The sequence below is a fragment of the Acinonyx jubatus genome, chromosome D1, assembly GCF_027475565.1.
Source record: "Acinonyx jubatus isolate Ajub_Pintada_27869175 chromosome D1, VMU_Ajub_asm_v1.0, whole genome shotgun sequence".
Classification (NCBI taxonomy): domain Eukaryota; kingdom Metazoa; phylum Chordata; class Mammalia; order Carnivora; family Felidae; genus Acinonyx; species Acinonyx jubatus.
Genome location: NC_069390.1, coordinates 9,973,334 through 9,991,968, shown reverse-complemented (window position 1 = coordinate 9,991,968; position 18,635 = coordinate 9,973,334). Strand labels below are relative to the sequence as shown.

At 44.7% G+C, this 18,635-nt stretch overlaps 2 protein-coding genes across 7 annotated transcripts in view; one reads left to right on the top strand and one right to left on the bottom strand.

Annotated features, from left to right (window-relative positions):
• The window catches only part of CPSF7 (cleavage and polyadenylation specific factor 7), a 27,415-nt gene extending 11,590 nt beyond the window's left edge, over positions 1 to 15,825 (bottom strand). For 2 of the 5 annotated variants that reach the window (XR_008290301.1, XM_027045595.2), the window contains exons 1-8: positions 15,706 to 15,825; positions 14,976 to 15,094; positions 7,735 to 7,953; positions 6,807 to 6,910; positions 6,249 to 6,421; positions 3,014 to 3,428; positions 2,390 to 2,508; positions 23 to 191 (exon numbers count right to left, since the gene is read on the bottom strand). Coding sequence is in view for 4 of the 5 variants with exons in the window: in XM_027045595.2 (XP_026901396.1) it covers positions 23 to 191; positions 2,390 to 2,508; positions 3,014 to 3,428; positions 6,249 to 6,421; positions 6,807 to 6,910; positions 7,735 to 7,953; positions 14,976 to 15,029 (1,253 nt within the window). In the remaining variant the exon portion in view is untranslated. Of the gene's footprint in view, positions 1 to 22; positions 192 to 2,389; positions 2,509 to 3,013; positions 3,429 to 6,248; positions 6,422 to 6,806; positions 6,911 to 7,734; positions 7,954 to 14,975; positions 15,095 to 15,632 lie in introns of all 5 variants that reach the window. The other 3 variants (XM_053203079.1, XM_027045598.2, XM_027045596.2) reach the window with 3 other exon arrangements.
• The window catches only part of SDHAF2 (succinate dehydrogenase complex assembly factor 2), a 14,853-nt gene continuing 12,034 nt past the window's right edge, over positions 15,817 to 18,635 (top strand). The window contains exon 1 of one of the 2 annotated variants that reach the window (XM_015075413.3): positions 15,817 to 15,972. In XM_015075413.3, the coding sequence (XP_014930899.1) occupies positions 15,937 to 15,972 (36 nt within the window). In that variant the 5' untranslated portion in view covers positions 15,817 to 15,936. The remainder of the gene's footprint in view (positions 15,973 to 18,635) is intronic. The other variant, XM_027045600.2, reaches the window with a different exon arrangement.

The window sequence follows — 18,635 nt, the reverse complement described above, 5'->3', positions numbered from 1 at the left end:
GCGGAAGCAACCAACAACTCACCTGGACGAGCTCCCGCTGGCACCCACACTGTAGGACTTGGCTTCAATGCCATGAAGACAGTCCTTAAGGGAGGAGATGAGGACACGGCAACGCTCATCATTGGCGACCCGGGACTGTTTGATAACAGCAATGGCTGTGAGCAGCGTCTCAATCGCGTCACTGTAATCCCCTGACAGGGGACGGATGGGAAAGGCCAACGATGAGCAGAGGCAGTAGACTATCGGGACCAAAAGGAGAACTCAGGAGGACACAAATCAAGAGTAACTAGCTGTCCCACAGAACCATGGTAAAATGGACGAGGCAGAAGTGGCAGGTATAAAGCTGGATGGCACCTATATTCCAATGGTCTGGAATCAGACTGACGTTCTCAGATGTTGCTAGTGGATGTACAAACTGGTGCGTGGCTGTCTGAGGGCGACTGGACGACATCCGTTAACATAAACAACGTGCATACTTTTCGACCCAGCAATTCTAAAAATATTCTACTTCTCTTCACAAGTATGTATGCTTAACAACATATGTTTCGGCATTATTTTGTCAAAGAACTAGACACGACTTCAGTAGGGTCTGGCTATATGAATTATGGGACATTGGTTTTATAGAACACTACATAACCGTTAAAAAGCATAAGATAAATCTGTAGGTAAACAGAGTAATCCACATAAAGCGCTTAGCACAGTGCCAGGCACACAGTAAGGGCTCAATAAATGTTAGGTATTAGTACATATTGATAGATGTCCAGGATGTATTAATTTTTAAAAAGTTGCAAAACAGTATTCCATTTTTGTAAAAATAAAAATTTCATGTATGCTGTCCTATACGCACAGAAAAAAAATCTGACACTAAATTGTAGATGGTCTTGGTGGTAGTCCTTGTATAGAGAACTTTCATTTATTAACAATGCACATTTCTAAGTCTGAATTATTTTAAATCTATAATCAGATGTGTGTACACATGCGTGTAACGTGTACCTAACACTTCTACACGTAGTGTGTGTGCGTATACATTTTTAAGTTACGCTGCCGTCAAGAACCAGCCCCTTCATTCCCCAAATATGAGCAATGCCTGGCTCAAGGATAGTGGTCACGGGCTGGGTACCTGCACGATGCTTTCCCAAGCTAAGTCAAGTGCATTACAGACCGAAGACAATGCAAGGGAAGCATGAAACCAGACAGGGGTCCAATGAGGAGGACTGGTAGCTTCCTCTGTGCAAGGCAGTAAGAACAGAACGGAAGCTGAGGAGGAACTGGAGGTCCAGGCACACCAGGCTGTCAGCTCTACCGGGGTGGGGAATTTTTGCTTATTTTGTAGGCATTCAATAAGTATTTGTGGTTTGAATGACTGGAATGAGAACAACAAAAAGGGAGGGAGATAGAGATTCAGTTATTGATCATCTCAAAGTGAAGGAGTTGGTAAGGAAGAACAATGATTATTTCCCTTATACTCCTCTGTATATATCTGACTTTAGTTACAATGAGCACTGATTACTTTCTAATTTAAAAATCATTCAGATGTCAATGAATGTTTTGGGGAGGAAAAAAAAAAGGAAATAAGAAAAAAAAAATATATATATATATTATATTTCCTGTCTTTAACCTACTCTGTGGATTCAAATTTGGCAGCCAGAGATGAGAAATTACGGAAAACAGACAATATTTACTGTTAACCTATTTCTTAGGAGACCTGACGGTCTACATTTACGTCAACATGGGAAACTCACAAGAAGGAAGTGAATATGACTAATATCATAATGTGAAACTCAGACCAGAACTCTATAAAGAACCAAAGATTCCATGCCCGGGGCTCTCAGAGTCACAGCTTCTGGTTCTGCCCATTGATTGCTGACAGCAGGGCCAAAGTCAGCCATTAGGGCATATCATGTCTTACGATGACACCCAACAGACCTCCTTATTTCTAGGATAGGCTACGTGGAGGCCACCAGTTCTGCCAAGACCCCTGGATATAATGAGATTCCATAACAAACCACATCTAGTTGGGGCATCAGTCCTAAAAACCCAGGGTCTACACTTGGCACTACAGACACTAGATCCCCTGATCAACCGCTGAGATCTCCACGAGGCCAGGAATTTCATTCTACAACAAATACTATGAGGTATTATTAGTCATTTATGACCTAGGCACGAAGTTTGTTTTCATGGGGCAGGTTTAGGTACAGGTTCAATAAATAACACCAGTGGAGCTTCTGCAAAGCCACAAAATCAGGTTATATATACTGCTTCTCAAAATGTGCCACTCTTGAGACTCTAACAGTGCTCCAACTTTATCTTACTGAACTTCCTGCCAATGGAAATGACAAAACCTGGGAAAACCAAAGGTAAGAAGACAGCAAAGGTAAGGGTGAGTTACCTGCACTGGCTCCAGATACCGCTTTGGAAATGGCACTGCTGGAAATCGCTCTATTTCGCTTCATGATCTCTTCAAATTCTGCTTCGCTCACTGTGGAGGGCGGAGGGCCCGAGTCTCGGCTGCACAGAAAGAACACTTCTGATTGCCCACACCCCTTATTATCTTTACCATACCCTACAGTACGATGTCACTTAATCATGCTCTCCTATATAACGTCTTAAGTGGTTCTCACCCTGTTCATATTTTATGTGTTCACATTCTCTTCAAGGACAGGACTGACATCGTGTTCTTTTGTAATTTTGGCATGACCCAATAGCACTAGGCATTCCCAGCATCCCTAATAGCCACTTATGGCGCTCAATTTAATCAAGCTCCTTAAAAAGGGATGTGAAAGCCATGGTTTGGGTCAAAAGACTAAGATGCAACCAAAACACCAAATAAAAAAGGTTACCTAACAGACAGTTAACTACTTCCCAGGACTCAACACTGTGGCAACAGAGTTTCCACAAGGGAAAACACAAGAATTCATGCTCACTTACTTCCTCAGGGGAGAACAAAATGCTTAACACATGGTCTACCCTACTATACCTGGCTCAGATCAGAAAGGAACAAGATAGTCCTTACCTGCCATGGTGGTTATAGGGTGCTGAGGCCTTCATGTAAGTATCTGGTGGAGGCCCCACTGTAGCATTTGGTGGGGGGAAGAAGGCTGGATTGAGGTGAAGGGCAGGTGGGATGGCCCCAGGGGGAGGTACAGCCAGATGAGGAGGTAATCGAGGAGGAGGGGGCATGAGATGCTGGTAGTGGATGCCAGGAGGAGGAGGAGGGACCCCAAAGCTTGAGGAGAGAGGGGGTGGGGGTGGAATTGGGGGTGGGGGCAGACCCATCAGGGGGAGGGCTGAAGGAGGGCGATTGAAGTAGGGCAGCACACTGGGGGGCTTATCCACACGGGCAGATGAGGGTACAAGGTTCTCAGAGGGTGTGGCCCGTCCATCAGCAGAATCACTAGAATCCCGGGAATGGGCCCGTGGAGGTATTCCTATGAAGCAAAACAGAACTAACATTACTGCCCAGGCTTTACACGTACCCACGGGACCAGCTCATCCTTCAGCAAGAGTCCTCTGACACCACACTGAGGAAGGCGACAGGTAGCTGAGAAAGAAGATGAAATCATCGGCTCCCTTTTCTTTGGCCTCAGAAAAAAAGGCAAGCGAGTTAAGTCATAAACCCAGACAGCACTATCACTCTAATTCTGTTTGTCAGAGAATGCTCTTTATCCAGAACTCTCAGTGCTTTACACTTAATTTATCCTCAGATTTGCTTTCAATTTCTAAATGCAGGATCCTAATTAACCCCCAAGAAAATGACCTGTTCAAGTATGTTCATTACTGTTCAGCTGGATTCAAGCAGACGTGAAATCCCAGGGCCCTTCTCCTTCGACCAGTACTAGTTGATCTTAGACTAATGTGCTAACATACACTCGAAATTCTCTTTGCCGTGGCACTATGGCCAGGGAATTTGGGAAAAGAGAAGGGAGGGCAGGGGACATATTTCTTCCAACCATATACTAAAACTAGTCACTGGGACGGGGAACAGACATATACCACAGAAGCCTTGGAGGTCAAGTTGAGAGGTAGGGAGAAAATGGGAGGTAAGCCAAGATAAGATGTGCCCACAGAACGAGCAGAAGGCACACAGCCGAGAGCAGGGACTCCTAGTAAAAGCTTAGTGAAAAACAAGCCTCACACCTGAGGAACTCCCACTATATTTCAGTGGCCCAAACACTGTACCCCACAGGGCAGCCTACCAGGGAACATCACCATAGCACCTTGGTATGGTGTTGTGCACAACAGGGACTCAAACATGCTTGTATGCAGCTGGGAATGGGGTTGTAAACTGTCAAGTCACCCAGTTAAACTTGTTCACTCTCCCAATTTAACAGTCGACTCCAAGCCTGGTTAGTGTGGAACTGAACAGAAGAACACGATCACACGGCCTTAAAGGTCTTGCTGGGAGGCAGAGATGCCATTAGCAGTCAAATGTGGACAGAAAGGAGAGCGCTCTGTAAACTAACACTTGCTGGTAGACACAACTCCAGGTTCAAACACAGGGGGAAGGGGTCCATCACCCAGCAACCACCGAGCTTTCTTCACCGTAGTGTATCACCAGTGCCTGTCACGGCACACTTGTGCTTTTCGTGCCTCAAACACATGGCAACTTGTCTCTTCCCTGAGTTCTCTCAAATCGAAGAAAGAGGTATTAGCACGTGTGATCCTCTGAAAGTTCGCCATCTTCTCGGTTACTGTTCCCACTTCTGCACGGGTTCTGTTTTGTATCTATGGCTACAATCCCAAGAGCAGCAACCATTTTTATGCGGAGGAAGTCCACCAGCTGTACTCAGTGACTTAACAGAGCCCAAGTCTGTCAACATGACAGAGCAGACCACCACCACTCAGTCACTACCATTATTTCAACAAAGAACGGGAACACTGAGTAAGCAGCCAGGTGGAGGTAGGAATGTTATCCCTAATGCGACTGTCAATTTATGCATCTTACGAAAGTCAGAAGAGGGTTGAATTACATAAAGGCTCTGAAACAGAAACTTGAAAATTCAAGTTGTCAAGGAAGAAAAGTGTGTGCCTTTTAACCCAGAGCAATGGGAGCTCACACTACACCCATCTAGGCTCTCAAACTAGTTAAAAGAACAGTTTTTCCTGTGCAAGAGACAAGTGGCCAGATTTTCACCTTCAATCAATCAATACAAAGCGCTATCTTGAGAGCAGGACCTAAGAAATGACAGAACGTAGGCGGTGAGTCTGTCCCCCTCCCCCGCCACCCCCGCTGTCAGAAAAGAAAAGTAAAGCCAGTTGGCGGCTTCAGGCAGGGCCTTGCAGGGTGGCTGCACCTGGTGAGGTCAGGACAATCCAAGGTCTGGTCCTCAGGTTTCGCAGGTTCAGAAACTCGATTTTAACAGTACATCCAGGGGTGATTGTACCCTAGGAAACTGATTCACGCTAACCAAACTCACAAGAGACTGATTCATAAACCAGAATGCCAATTTATTAATTTACAATGAGAAATATAACTGCCAAGCAGACCGGAATACTTGTGTCGGCTGGTCAGCGCATTCTCTTCCCAGTAGGAGAGCCTAGTTGGGAAACCAAATTAGTATCAGAAGGTGGCTTGGTGAGTACAGAATCAGAACAAAGGGAGCAAGGTGAACTTAAGTGACACCATCATCAAGCTAAGGTAGTAAATATGATGCAGCTTTATTAGTGGGAAGGATCTGCCAAGCAGACTAAAATACCTGGTCACCGAAAGGGCACCCTCTCCCCCAAACAATGCTAGAGAAACACTGTGAAATTCTTATCTTCCAGCCCTCCTTTTGGTTGATTCCTTACAGAGCACCCTTCCAATATAGGTTTATGACAAGATTATAGCCATCTTTTATACCTATTACCAACACATTAGGGTGGCTGCTGCTTGTTAATTAATAGAGGGCACAGGTTACAATTAAGCGCATACACTGATTTTTTAGATAGAAACACGTAATTTAGAGTTGACAGGAACTTTAAACATCACGTATCTACTTCAGAGAAGGGAAGAGGTCCTAAGCAGTAAAGTGACTTGCCCAAGGTCACACAATGAGTTAGTGGCAGAACCAAACTATAACTTGAACCTACCTCTCAGCACAGTGTTCTTTCTTGTACACAGCCTCAAGTTTGGGTCTACTAACTGACCACGCCACCACCCATAACCCCCACCACCCACCCCCGCGCCCCACACTGTAGGCAGAGCCCACAACACAGCAAACAACCCCACAAACTTGCCCCCCTTCAGACAGATGGTCTCCACGTACCCCCTCTTGGGACTCGGACGCACTCACGTTTCCGAGCCTGTGCCTCAAACTGTGACAGGTTCTGCCGGGTGGCCGGCCTCACGTCCACTTTTTCTCCATTAAGAACTTTTCCTGGCAGGAGTTCCAACAATTTGTGGACAGAGTTTTCAGAGGCTACCACCACCTCAGCATACCTTGGGGAAGAAAAATTGAAAACGAGTGAGATCTACTAGCCGAACAAGAGAGGGACAAAGAAACACTCTTCCGCTTCTAGTGAAAATTGGTAAAGCAAAAGAAAGATTTCTTGCTAATATAACATACACAAAACCACCCTTGATAAAAAGGTGTCACCCTTTAATCTTCCTATTTATTTGGAATTAGAAATCAGCTTTCTTCACCTCTCAATGGATGGACATTGTTACACTGCAGCTAGGTCCCCATTCTACAGCAGTGTGCCAAAACCGAGGAAATAATCCTGGCCAGGGGTAGGAGGGATTAAAATTCAGGGTCAAAATACAGTGTAGATCTGTTATCCTAACGGTGACAAGCTAAAAGGGGCTTCTCAAATCCAGACCTCACCCTTTGGACTGGCCATTTGCTCGATTCTCTGCAAATTTCAACTCCACCACATCATAGACTCCTATAGAGCGAATAACCTGGATCAGCTGCTGGTCTGTAGTCCACTGGGGCCGGCAAGATGGAAAAGGAAGAAATGTCAACAGCTACACCCCCGCCCCACCTAGAATGTCCCAAACCCCTTCACCAAACCTAGGATTCTAGTCACAACCACGACCTCCCAGAGAAACCCTAAAGTCCATCAACATTTCAATTAGTGCAGGCTTTTCTTATTATCCTCATCCATACAGAATCCCAAAACTTCCCACCCCCTCCCCAATCCCCGTCTTTTGAGATTAAGAAGATTAAAACCTATTTTAACTTTGACTGCCATTTGGGCTGGCTGGTCATCGGTTCAAACACTGATTATTAGCAGCTTTAATTACAGAGCTGACAGGCTACAGTTTGACCACTGTCAGGAGTATGTTCATTTTCTAATTTGGGCTCTCCCTCTACCAGTCCCAAAACATGTTATACAAGAACTTTTGCAGAACAACAATCAGCACCTACCCCAAGTATACTAGAACTATCAAGGTCTTTGATTCCTGTCACCCATCGTTATCAAAGGACCGTCTAATGACCACCAAGAGTTCAAGGTGCTCATTCTGAAATCTCATCCCACAGATGACCCTACTGGACATAAAGCCCCAGGGTCAGGGGCATTAACAAGATGGCAGAAAAAGCAACTACCCACTTAATCATTGCTTTCTTCGGCACCAGTACGTCCTCAGGATAGTTCTCTTTCAGAGATCAATCCAACCTGATCCCAGGAAAAAGAAATCCAACCCCATCAGAGCACAAAACAGTGCAACAGTGGTTTTTGAAAATGCCATCACCTCCCAGTGCTCTCCCTCCAGCCTACCCACGGGCCTTTTTGGTTCCCCATGCTCACCCAGGAGAAGCTGCCCACATAGACAGCAGCTCGCCTATTACGCAGGCCGCTGTACGTGTACAGGATTGCAGGGCTCTTGTTATTGGGCTTGGGAGACGGCTCCTGGCGAACAGGGGGAGGTGGCTCAGTGCTGCTGCTTCTGTCATCTGAGGGCTGTGAGGTGGCTGTCAACACGTCATCATACAGGTCAATCTGATCTGTATTGTTGAACTCCGGGTCCTAAGAGATGAGGGGTTGACAAAGGTGGGTTTGCAGACCTTCCACTGGGTTCATTCTATTTCATTCTAGTTCACTTAGAATCCATGGTCAAATACTTCATAAAACAACGTGTAAAACTTCTTTGTCCTACTCCAGGAAACTAGGTAAGAATAATTTCCTTTTAAGAATAATATTTCACTTAAAACCATTTCATTGAATTATGCTTCTGTAGGTTTTTCTTCTAAGACCCTGTTAGTAGTCTGCAACGTTTCCAGCTTCAGCCAGCTGTGAGAATCAAAAAGTCATGGTGATTAAACAAGCAAACTGAGAATGCATAAAGATGCACCTGCTACCGCTACCAAAGAGGTCAGCTTCTAAAGGCCACATCTAAGACACAGCAATGAAAACTTGCTTTCACCATCTCATGCTGCTTCCACAATCAAGAGTTACACAAAACTTACTACACTATTTAATCAGAAAGACAGTATATTCATTTAGAAGGAAAAAGCATATGAAAGTGGAAACTAGAATGCAAAAAAGAATTGGGAGTTACTGGTTTAAACTTTTACATTTACACAAATGATTTAGAGAGGCTCTGAAACTCAGTCAGTCCACAATCCCGTCTTTCTACTAACCACCAAAGAAACTTTAAAAAAAAAAAGGGGTGGGGGGAGGAATAACTCTGGGAGATTTTCCCTTACTATTTCTCAAATGACAATGCAGGTCCAATACATTACTATGACACTTATATGAGACTTTTGGGAGGAACACCAAAGACATTCAATGATACACAAAAACAGTGAAGTTCTCTAAAATAGAAGGGCAGAGGGGCGCCTGGGTGGCTCAGTCGGTTAAGCGGCCGACTTCGGCTCAGGTCATGATCTTGCAGTCCGTGAGTTCGAGCCCCGCGTTGGGCTCTGTGCTGACAGCTCAGAGCCTGGAGCCTATTTCAGATTCTGTGTCTCCCTCTCTCTGACCCTCCCCCGTTCATGCTCTGTCTCTCTCTGTCTCAAAAATAAAATAAACGTTAAAAAAAAAATTTTTTTTTTTAAATAAAATAGAAGGGCAGAAAACAGGCCAAGCCCCCATGACCCAAACTGTGTCACGGTTAGCATTTACAATGTGGACACGTACTCTGAAAGACACGTGAAATATACTTTGTGTGTATGTGATATATTGCTGTTATGGACTGAATGCCTGTGGCCCCTCCAAAGTGCATGTGCTGAAACCCTCTTCCCCGGTGTGATGGTATTAGGAGGAGGGGCCTTTGGGAGATAACCAAAATTAAATGAGGTTCTGAGGGGGAACCCTCATGAAAAGGATTAGTACCCATATAAAAGCCAAGAGAAAGCATGCCTGCTTTGTATCTCTGCTCAGCCTGCTGGCATTCTGCACCCAGAAGAGGGCCCTCACCAGAACCCAAACCTGATTTTAGTCTTCCAGTTTCCAGAACAGGGAGATACATTTCTGTTGTTTATAAGCACTATTTGGTATTTTGTTACAGCAGCCTAAGTTAACACTATATACCCCCAATCCTAAAACCACAAGAACTACTGCCAAGTGACCTCAACGTTTCAGATTTTGCAATGTTATCTCAGAGAGCTCTTTTTAAGGATCAGTGTTTTCTCAGATAACGTTCTAAAACATCCCGACCATGCTAAAGATGCTGCTGCCAAAGTGACAGACAGAAGTTCAAAGTGTTTTAGGGGAACTACAGCTCATCATGTCATTGCTGTGTTTTTAAAAAGGAAACGAAGAAGAACCTACGTTAGGTAACTTGTCTACTTCTCTGAAGGAGAGCACTTCCTATGATGTAACTCAGGATAGGAAGTTCCAGTAACTTTCTCTGTTCAATTCCATCACAACAACTGCAGATTCTAAAATGAGACTAGAGAGGAGACTCACTACAAGATTCATTCCTAGACCTATATACCATCACAAAGTTCTGGAAACAATTTTCTAGTTCCTCAGTTCATCTGAAGAACAATGGAAGAACGTGCACACAAAAATAGCATTACTGGACTGTTCTGGTAGTGAAGGGGGAAAGGGTTCTACTCCCTGAGGCATGTAAATAATTCCAAATATTACAAATACCCTAAAAACCCCTATAAGAGGAGCGTATACACTTGCTAAAACATCAGAAATAGGATGGCAAAAGAGAATAACCTTTTTATTTTTTTTTAAGTTTATTTATTCAGGGGCGCCTGGATGGCTCAGTCGGTTGAGCATCTGGCTTTGGCTCAGGTCATGATCTCACGGTTCGTGAGTTCGGGCCCCGCATCGGGCTCTGTGCTGACAGCTCAGAGCCTGGAGCCTGCTTCGGATTCTGTCTCTCCCTCTCTCTCTGCCCCTCCCCCACATGCGCTCTCTCTCTGCCTCTCAAAAATAAAGAATACTGAAAAAAAAATTAAAGTTTATTCATTTTGAGAGAGAGAGAGCACACGCGAGCGGGAGAGGGGTAGAGAGAGAGAGAAAGAGAGAGAGAGAATTAAGCAGGCTCTGCGCTGACAGAGCTGGGCTCTGGGCTCGATCTCATTAACTGTGAGGTCATGACCTGAGCTGAAACCAAGAGTTGGATGCTTAACTGAGGCACCCCAAGACAAGTCACCTTTTTGGAGGTGACTTATAAATAAGAAAAGGAATTAATGAGATAAATAAGCACAAAAAGACTGTTCTAGATAGTCAATTTATAAATAAGTAAGGATCTTCCATAAAGAGTATGTAAAGAACAGGAAGAGAAGCTAACACTGGAGAGCACAGGGGGGGTAATAAGGGGAGTACAGCGAAGGGCTAAAAACTTGACACAAACACAATGTGCGTAAAATACTTCACAGCTATTATGTCTCAGGAATTGCAACTCTAGACAAAATCATTTATTTCCTTATTCCTGTACTAAGTATGGTGATACACCCTTGTGGTTCAAAGGAAGAAGATGGAAACCGCTTGAGCCTCTTCAGCGTTCTAATCCTTAGAGAGCAATAGTCCACACCAGAAATAAAAAAATTCATTTCTTTCTTTACTGTTTCTTTATTTTTGAGAAGGAGACAGAGAGTGTGTGCAGGGGAGGGGCAGAGGATTCGAAGCGGGCTCCACTCTCACAGCAGACAGCCTGACGTGGGACCCCAACTCACGAACCGTGAGATCATGACCTGAGTCAAAGTTGGGAGCTTAACGGACTGAGCCACCCAAGCACCCCACTTCTTAAATTTAAATCGAGGATTTTGAAATGGAACTTAAAGGGAATAAAGAAACACACCATCTTGGATACTCAGTGGAACCAAATTAGGATTCCTTCTGGCACTATCTGTGATTCAGAGATGCGAATCTAAAAGTTGTAATACAAAAATCACCACTGATACTTGGGTAGTGAACTAGTGTGCAGATTTGGGCCAGCTCAGAGATCACATACGTGACCAGGAAACCTCCCGTACCGCAAGCCTAGGCAAACAATCTACTCTTTTAGGGACCCTTGGAGAACACGGTAAGACTCAAATCCTGAAAAACCTTGTACATGATTACCTTACCACTTTAAGAAGCACAAAAGGATTCAATGAATCCAAAACTGTCACAAGATTCAAATGGTTTCTCTGGGCCATAGAACCTGGGAACTGTTCTGATGCACAGAGCAGGCCTGTGGAAGAGTCTGTTGAAGAAACAACGTATCAAGTTGTGTCTGAATTTAAGTCTACTGGCAACACCAAGTCATTTTAAGTTCTTGAGCTGGTAAGAGAAAAACAGATAAGGCCTTGAAGCTTTTCTGATTACCAAATGAGCTGGCGATTTACTCAGTGTTGAATTAGGTTAAAGCAAAATCTAATTCTACAAATTAAGGAAAAAATACAATGTTTTATGTGCACTGATGCCAAAGGTTTAGCTCCAGGGAGATTAAAAAGTATGTATTCGTATTTAAAACTGATTATATCAGGAAGAATTTTGTGTTTAATCGTATAGGAAGAACTGTGACGGTCTCAAGAAGCTCTCTAGATAAACAACTTGCATGATTCTGAATTTAAGGAAGAACCTCTCCACCTGTATGTTCAATGTTTCTACCCTCCAACCCCCTTTTCCTGATATCTGAGAGAAGAAAGGTTAGCATTTATTTTTCTCAAAGCAACTTACTCAATGTTCCTTTTAATTGTAACTAAAGCTCAAAGTTTTTGGCTTTATGACGACTGTCTCCAGTCCTCACCTCATGCCTGCCTTCCTTGCCACTATCCACTGCCCTCAACCGCCAGGAATGGAACGTCTTTTGAGCACAGGGATCCATCTGTTCCCCATTCCCTCACTGGTCTTGACACAGTGCCTAGCAAACAGAAATTGCTCAATAAATACTTGATGGAAATAGCAAAGAGAACTGGGTAGTGTGCAAAGCACCTTGCTTAGCACAAGGTACAGAGAGAAACACTCAGCAAAGCGGCAGATCTCACTCACTTTTCCAGAGTACCTCCCAGCCCAAGAGAGCAGCTGTGAATTTCAAGACTCCCGATGTGACAGGAGTAAAGCAGTTTGGCAAAAAGAGGCTTTTATAGCACGTTACAGGGGATCAGGGAGTCAGCACCACAGGGTTCCATCTAGAAACTGTTCATTTTGCCTGGGGACCAGAGTACCATGTGACAAGGTTCTTGAGCATGGGTTCTTGAGCTTGGGATGAATCCTTAATATTCTTAAAACATTCTAAAACACAATCTGTACTGGCTGCCTTCAGTCTAACCTTGCTTTTTACAATGCTTGCCAAACAAAACCTTAATCATTTCTTTAGCAGCCTCCCAATTACACTAAAACCGGCTTTACCAAAAATTTACTCATGAGAGGAGCACTCCTCCCTGGACCTTCCATAAATGGACATGATATTCAAAATCTGTACTTCTTCCAACTTGCCAAGCATTAATTATTGTCTATTTGATACAAACGTCTACTAGATTCCACACACCATCTTTGGCCTTACACCCATAAACAAGTCTTTTTTTTTTTTTTTTAAATGTTTATTTATTTTTGAGACAGAGAGAGACAGAGCATGAACGGGGGAGGGTCAGAGAGAGAGAGGGAGACACAGAATCGGAAACAGGCTCCAGGCTCCAAGCTGTCAGCACAGAGCCTGACGCGGGGCTCGAACTCACGAACCGCGAGATCATGACCTGAGCTGAAGTCGGACGCTCAACCGACCGAGCCACCCAGGCACCCCAGGTCTTTTTTAACTAAAGACACAGGAGAACAAATTGTTGAGGCCAAAGACACGGCAGTGACCAGTGGATAAGGTCTGTGCCTTGACTATACCCTATAAGTTATACTGCTTAACAAATTCTGAAATTCCATTTTCTAAGACCAAATGTGACTAGACCTATCCTGTTCTGCTCATTTCTCAAACTGATTCAGCAGCATGGTTATCTACCTATAGAGAAGAAAATTAAGGGGGGAAAAGGGTTTTTATTAATAACTATCCTTCCTATCATGTACTAAAAACAAAACAAAAAAATGAAAACCACCCATAGCTTGTAAAGAATAGTAAAGGTCTGATTCAAAGTAATATGGAAAACTCAGGAAAACAATGGTTGTAACTAAACTGATATACTGAACCTTTCTATTCAGCCATAATTATTTGACTTGCTTGAGCTTAAAAATTTTTTTCATGTATTTAGGTCAACATGTAGATGACTCCAGTATACCTGAGGAAACGTGGGAAAATGACTATTAAAAAGTATAACTGATGAAGCTGTATGATGGGTACAAGATCATTATACTATTCTCTCTACTTTTGTATTTTAACGTCTCCATGTTAAAATGGCATAATGTGTTAATTTTTTTTTTTTTTTTAACGCAAACTTTTGCCAAGTGTACAGAACCTCTTCTGTTGCCTTGTATAAAAGTCAGGGTCCAGCCAGGGCACTCTCCTTCCCTAGTCTCTTCTTTTTACCCTCTTTCCAGGTTCTTGTGTGTATGCATTGAAAGACACCAATGAAAGAACAAGTTTACTCAAGTAAAATGGTGCTGAAAACAATCTAGGCAAGATACTACTAAGTTTTAAAAAGAGACTTTGAGAGGTGCCTGGGTGGCTCAGTTGGTTGAGTGACTGACTCCTGATTTTGGCTCAGGTCATGATCCCACGGTCATGGGATCAAGCCCCACTTCAGGCTCTGCGCTGAATGTGGAGCCTGCTTAAGATTCTCTCTCTCTCTCTCTCTCTCTCTCTCTCCCTCCCTCCCTCCCTCCCTCCCTCTGCCCCTCTCCCCCACTAGCACGCCCTCTAAATAAATAAATGAATGAATGTTTGGTAGAATTTATCAAAAAAGTAGAATAAAAAGAGACTTCAGAACATTCTTGAGCTTGACCTCAATATATTACTGTTTCAAGGGAAATCACCATGTAATGTTCCTTGACGTAACATAAAGAGATCAACAAATCCACAGGTCTATACCTCCTTTTTAACTGGTTTTCCCTCAAAACAATGAGATTCAACAATAAAATAAAATTTATTACACCAAAATGCCTACGCACCGCTGAAGACTGGAGTCAAACTACTTACAGGAAGAAGTAAAGCCCAGAACAGTCAGAATGGAGCTTCAACTAATTGTTCAAGTATCTTTTATAGTGTGCTTTTGCACTGCCTCATGGAGGAGGAGACTACGTTTCTCCAGCTGCCGTTTGAAAGAGTCACAAAGGAACGGGTATGAACACTGTCTTCACGAATACTACAGCCAACATAATTCTGGTTTTTAAGTGTGCTCAGTCTCTGAGCAGACTGGCACCCAACTCTGGCCTCCTGGGGGAGCAAGTTCCACAGGTTGATCCCCATTCTATTAAACCTGATTTTTATTTGCTCTTAAACCAAAGCTTGTAAAATTAAGCCTGGAGGCTTAAAATTAACATAAAGCGGAACGGTCAGAAGTCTCGAGTCTCTAAAGTCTCTGATAGAGGAAACATTTTAGACCCTACAGAGGGATGTTCAGGCCTAGCAAAGACTGCCATAGCCTGGAACCACCGCAAGTTTGGGGAAAGTGATTCCTCAGCTGATCCAGGAAAATCCAATGCTCCCGATGACCCCTCACCTGATTGAACTCCTCGTCAGCATATATATCAATCAAGTCCACTCCTTCTGACATGGCTCCGGAAGGAAGATCGCGAGCCCGGAGAACCGACCAAGTGAGAAAGATGCCACTGCGGTATCCTGGAAGAGGCAAGAGTGAGAAGGCGTGAGGGTCCCGGGCTGGGAGGAGAGCAATGGTTGCCAACCTCCCGTCTCCAGAGACGCAGCATCCCGGCAGCCCAAGCTCGGTCCCACCCGCTCCGCCCCGCCCCCGGCCTCGCGCCGCCCCTCGCTCTCCCAGGCCGCCGGGGCTCGCGGGGCTCGCTGCCCATCACCCTCGGGCCCGACCCGAGTTGCGCCGCAGCTGCCCGCGGCGCGACGGGAAAGTCCAGGCCTCTGCTCCTAGGGGCCCTGGGACGGCGCTGCGAAGAACGACCGCGGCGAAGCCCGCTGCCCCAGCCCGCCGCACCTGCCTTGGCCCCAGAGCGGCCCCGGCTCGCGTCCCTGCGGGTCGCGGAGCTCCAGCCGCCTTCGCTCCCCACCCAGGCCCAGTCCTCGCCCCCGGCTAGGCCCGCCCCGCTCCCTCCCCACAGACTCGGCCCGGCGCCCTCGGCCTCCTCCCTCAAAGGCCCGCGCCTCCCTCCGCCCGCCGACTCCGGCTGCCCCAAACTCAACCGACCCCCTCCCAGTTTCAGCGCTGGCCCCGAGCCCTCTTCCGGCCCAGCCGGCCCCCGGCCGCGCGCCCCCGTTACCGGGAATATGGCGGCGGCGGCGGCGGCGAGTCCGGACTAGGCCCGAAGCGCGCGAACCGCTCTCGGTCCCAGGTCCCGCCCCCCCCCCCCCCCCGCCGCTGGCGTCACACGCACAGCCACTTCCGCCATACGCAGGGACTCATCTTCCGGCTCAGGTCCTCAGAGCAGAAGTCCACAGTTCAGGCGTCCGGAAGTGCCTGGGCCACAGGCTTCCGGTGAAGGTCGGGAAGGATGGCGGTGGCCACCATGTTCCCGGGTCTGGCACGGGTGAGGAGCGTGGAGGTTTTAGGGTCCTGGGCAGGCCGCAGTGGGGACTGAGTCTCGTCTTCCAACGCAGTCATGGAGACTGCGAGGAGCGTCCAGCTGCCTGATAGCCCAGGGCAAGGGCAGACCCAAGGAGAGATCCGTCTTGAAACATAGGAGATTCAGGTCACATCCACTCTTCTGAGCCCACTGTGTGCCTGACTCGTGCGAGACCCAATTCAGATTTCACCTGTTCCCCAGGTGGAGCTGGCTGCACCGCCTCTGTGCGCCGCTTCTCTCTGTTCTTGAGTCTCTGTTCTTATGTGTCTAATACATGTTAGGATTTCACATCGTAGATTTTTTTTTCTTTTTTAATGCAGGCATTTCAGACTGTAAACTTCTCTCTACTTTTTTATTGCACCTCATAAGTTTTTGTATGTTGTGTTTTCGCTTGTCTCAGGATGTTTTGGAATTCCCCTTTTGATTCCTTCTTTGACCCGTTAGAACTATTGGTTTATTCATGACCTAGAGTGTGTTCATTTTCACATATTTGTGAATTTTCCAGTTTTCCTTCTGCTGTGGATCTCTAGTTTTAGTTCATTGTGGTCAGAAAAGATACTTTGTGTGATGTTAACCTTTTTTAATTTGGTAAGACTTGTTTTGCAACCTAAGGTGATCTGTCTTGGAGAATACTCCCAGGGTGCTTGCAAAGAATGTGTTCTGCTGGAATGTTCTGGATGTGTCCGTTTTGGTCCACTTGATCTATAGTGTTGTTAAGGTCTTCTGTTTACTTATTGATCTTCTGTCCAGATGTTCTATCCATTGATAGATATCCATGGGATATCTATCCAATGATAGATATCCATTGAATGTGGAGTACTGAAATCTATTTTTATTGTTTTGCTGTTTCTTTCTTTCTTCAGTTCTGTCAATGTTTGCTTCGCGTGTTTGGGTGCTCTGATGTTGGCTGCATGTATGTTTATGATTGTTACATATTCCTGGTGCATTGATCCTTTTATCATTCTATAATAATGTTCCTTATCTCTTGTGACAGTTTTTGACCCAAAGCCTATTTTGGCTGACATAAGTAGTGCCATCTTTGCTCTTTGGTTACCATTTGCACGGGTTATCTTTTTTTTCATCCTTTCGCTTTTCAGCCTGTGTAGTCTTACATCTAAAAGGAGTCTTTTGTAACAGCTTATAGTTGGATCCTGTTTTGTTTTGTGTTTTTAATTTTTTTTAATGTTTATTTATTTTTGACAGAGACAGAGCATGAGTGGGGGAGGGGCAGAGAGCGAGGGAGACATAGAATCCAAAGCAGGCTCCAGGCCCCGAGCTGTCAGCACAGAGCCCAACGAGGGGCTCAGATGAGCCGGGAGATCATGACCTGACACTTGACCGACTGAGCCACCCAGGTGCCCCTGGATCCTGTTTTTTAATCCATCTAGCCACTCTAGTGTTTTGTTTGGAGAGTTTAGTTCATTTATGTGTAATTACTGATCGAGAAGAACTTACTATTGCCATTTTGTTTTCTATCCATCTTGTAGCTTTTGTGTCCCTTTTTCCTCTCTTGTTATTATCCTTTGTGTTTCATTGTTTTGTTTCGTTTGTAGAGACCGGCTTTAATCCTTTTCTCATTTTCTGTATGTATCTTCTATGGGTATTTTCTTTTTGGTTACCATTGGGCTTACATAAAGCATAATCTATTTTAAGATGATAGCAATTTAACTCTACTGTCATTGCAAAAAAACTACTCTTTTACTCCTCCCGCTTTATGTTTTTGATGTCGCGACTGCATATTTTTATATTGCGTACCTATTAGTATATTTTGTTATTTTTTGATGTTTTTCTCTTTTAACTTCTGTACTAGCATTAAAAGTGATTTACCTATCACTTACAATATTACAGTATTCTGTATTTGTCATATATTTATCTTTACCAGTGATCTTTATGCTTTCATATGCTTTTGTATTGTTTTCTATTGTCCTTTGGGTCCTTTGGGCTTCTTGAATTTGGATGTCCAAACTTCCCCAAATTTGGCAAGTTTCTGGCCATTTCTTTTTTTTTTTTTTAATTTATTTTTTTTTAATGTTTTATTTATTTTTAAGACAGAGAGAGACAGAGCATGAGTGGGGATGGGGCAGAGAGAGAGGGAGACATAGAATCTGAAGCAGGCTCCAGGCTCTGAGCTGTCGGCACAGAACCTGACGTGGGGCTCGAACTCACGAACCATGAGATCGTGACCTGAACTGAAGTCGGACGCTCAACCGACTGAGCCACCCAGGCGCCCCTCTGGTCATCTCTTTGTATTAATTTCTTTTTTTTTGGTAAGCTGTACACCCGATGTGGGGCTCAAACTCACAATCAAGATCAGTAGTCACATGCTCCCACCGACCGAGCCAGCCAGCCACCCCTGGCCATTTCTTTAAATAAGCTTTCTGTCTCTTTTCTCCTTCTGGGACCTCCATAATATTTGTGTTGGCTTGCTTGATGATGTCCCATAAGTCCCTTAGGCATATTTCACTCTTTTTCATTCTTTTTTTTTTTTTTTTTCTTTCTCTGATCGGGAAATTTCAAATCACCTGCCTTTAAGTTTACTGATTCTTTCTTCTGCTTGATCAAGTCTGCTAGTTAACCCCCATAGCGAATTTGTTTTCATTTGGTTATTGTCTTCTTTAGCTCCAAAA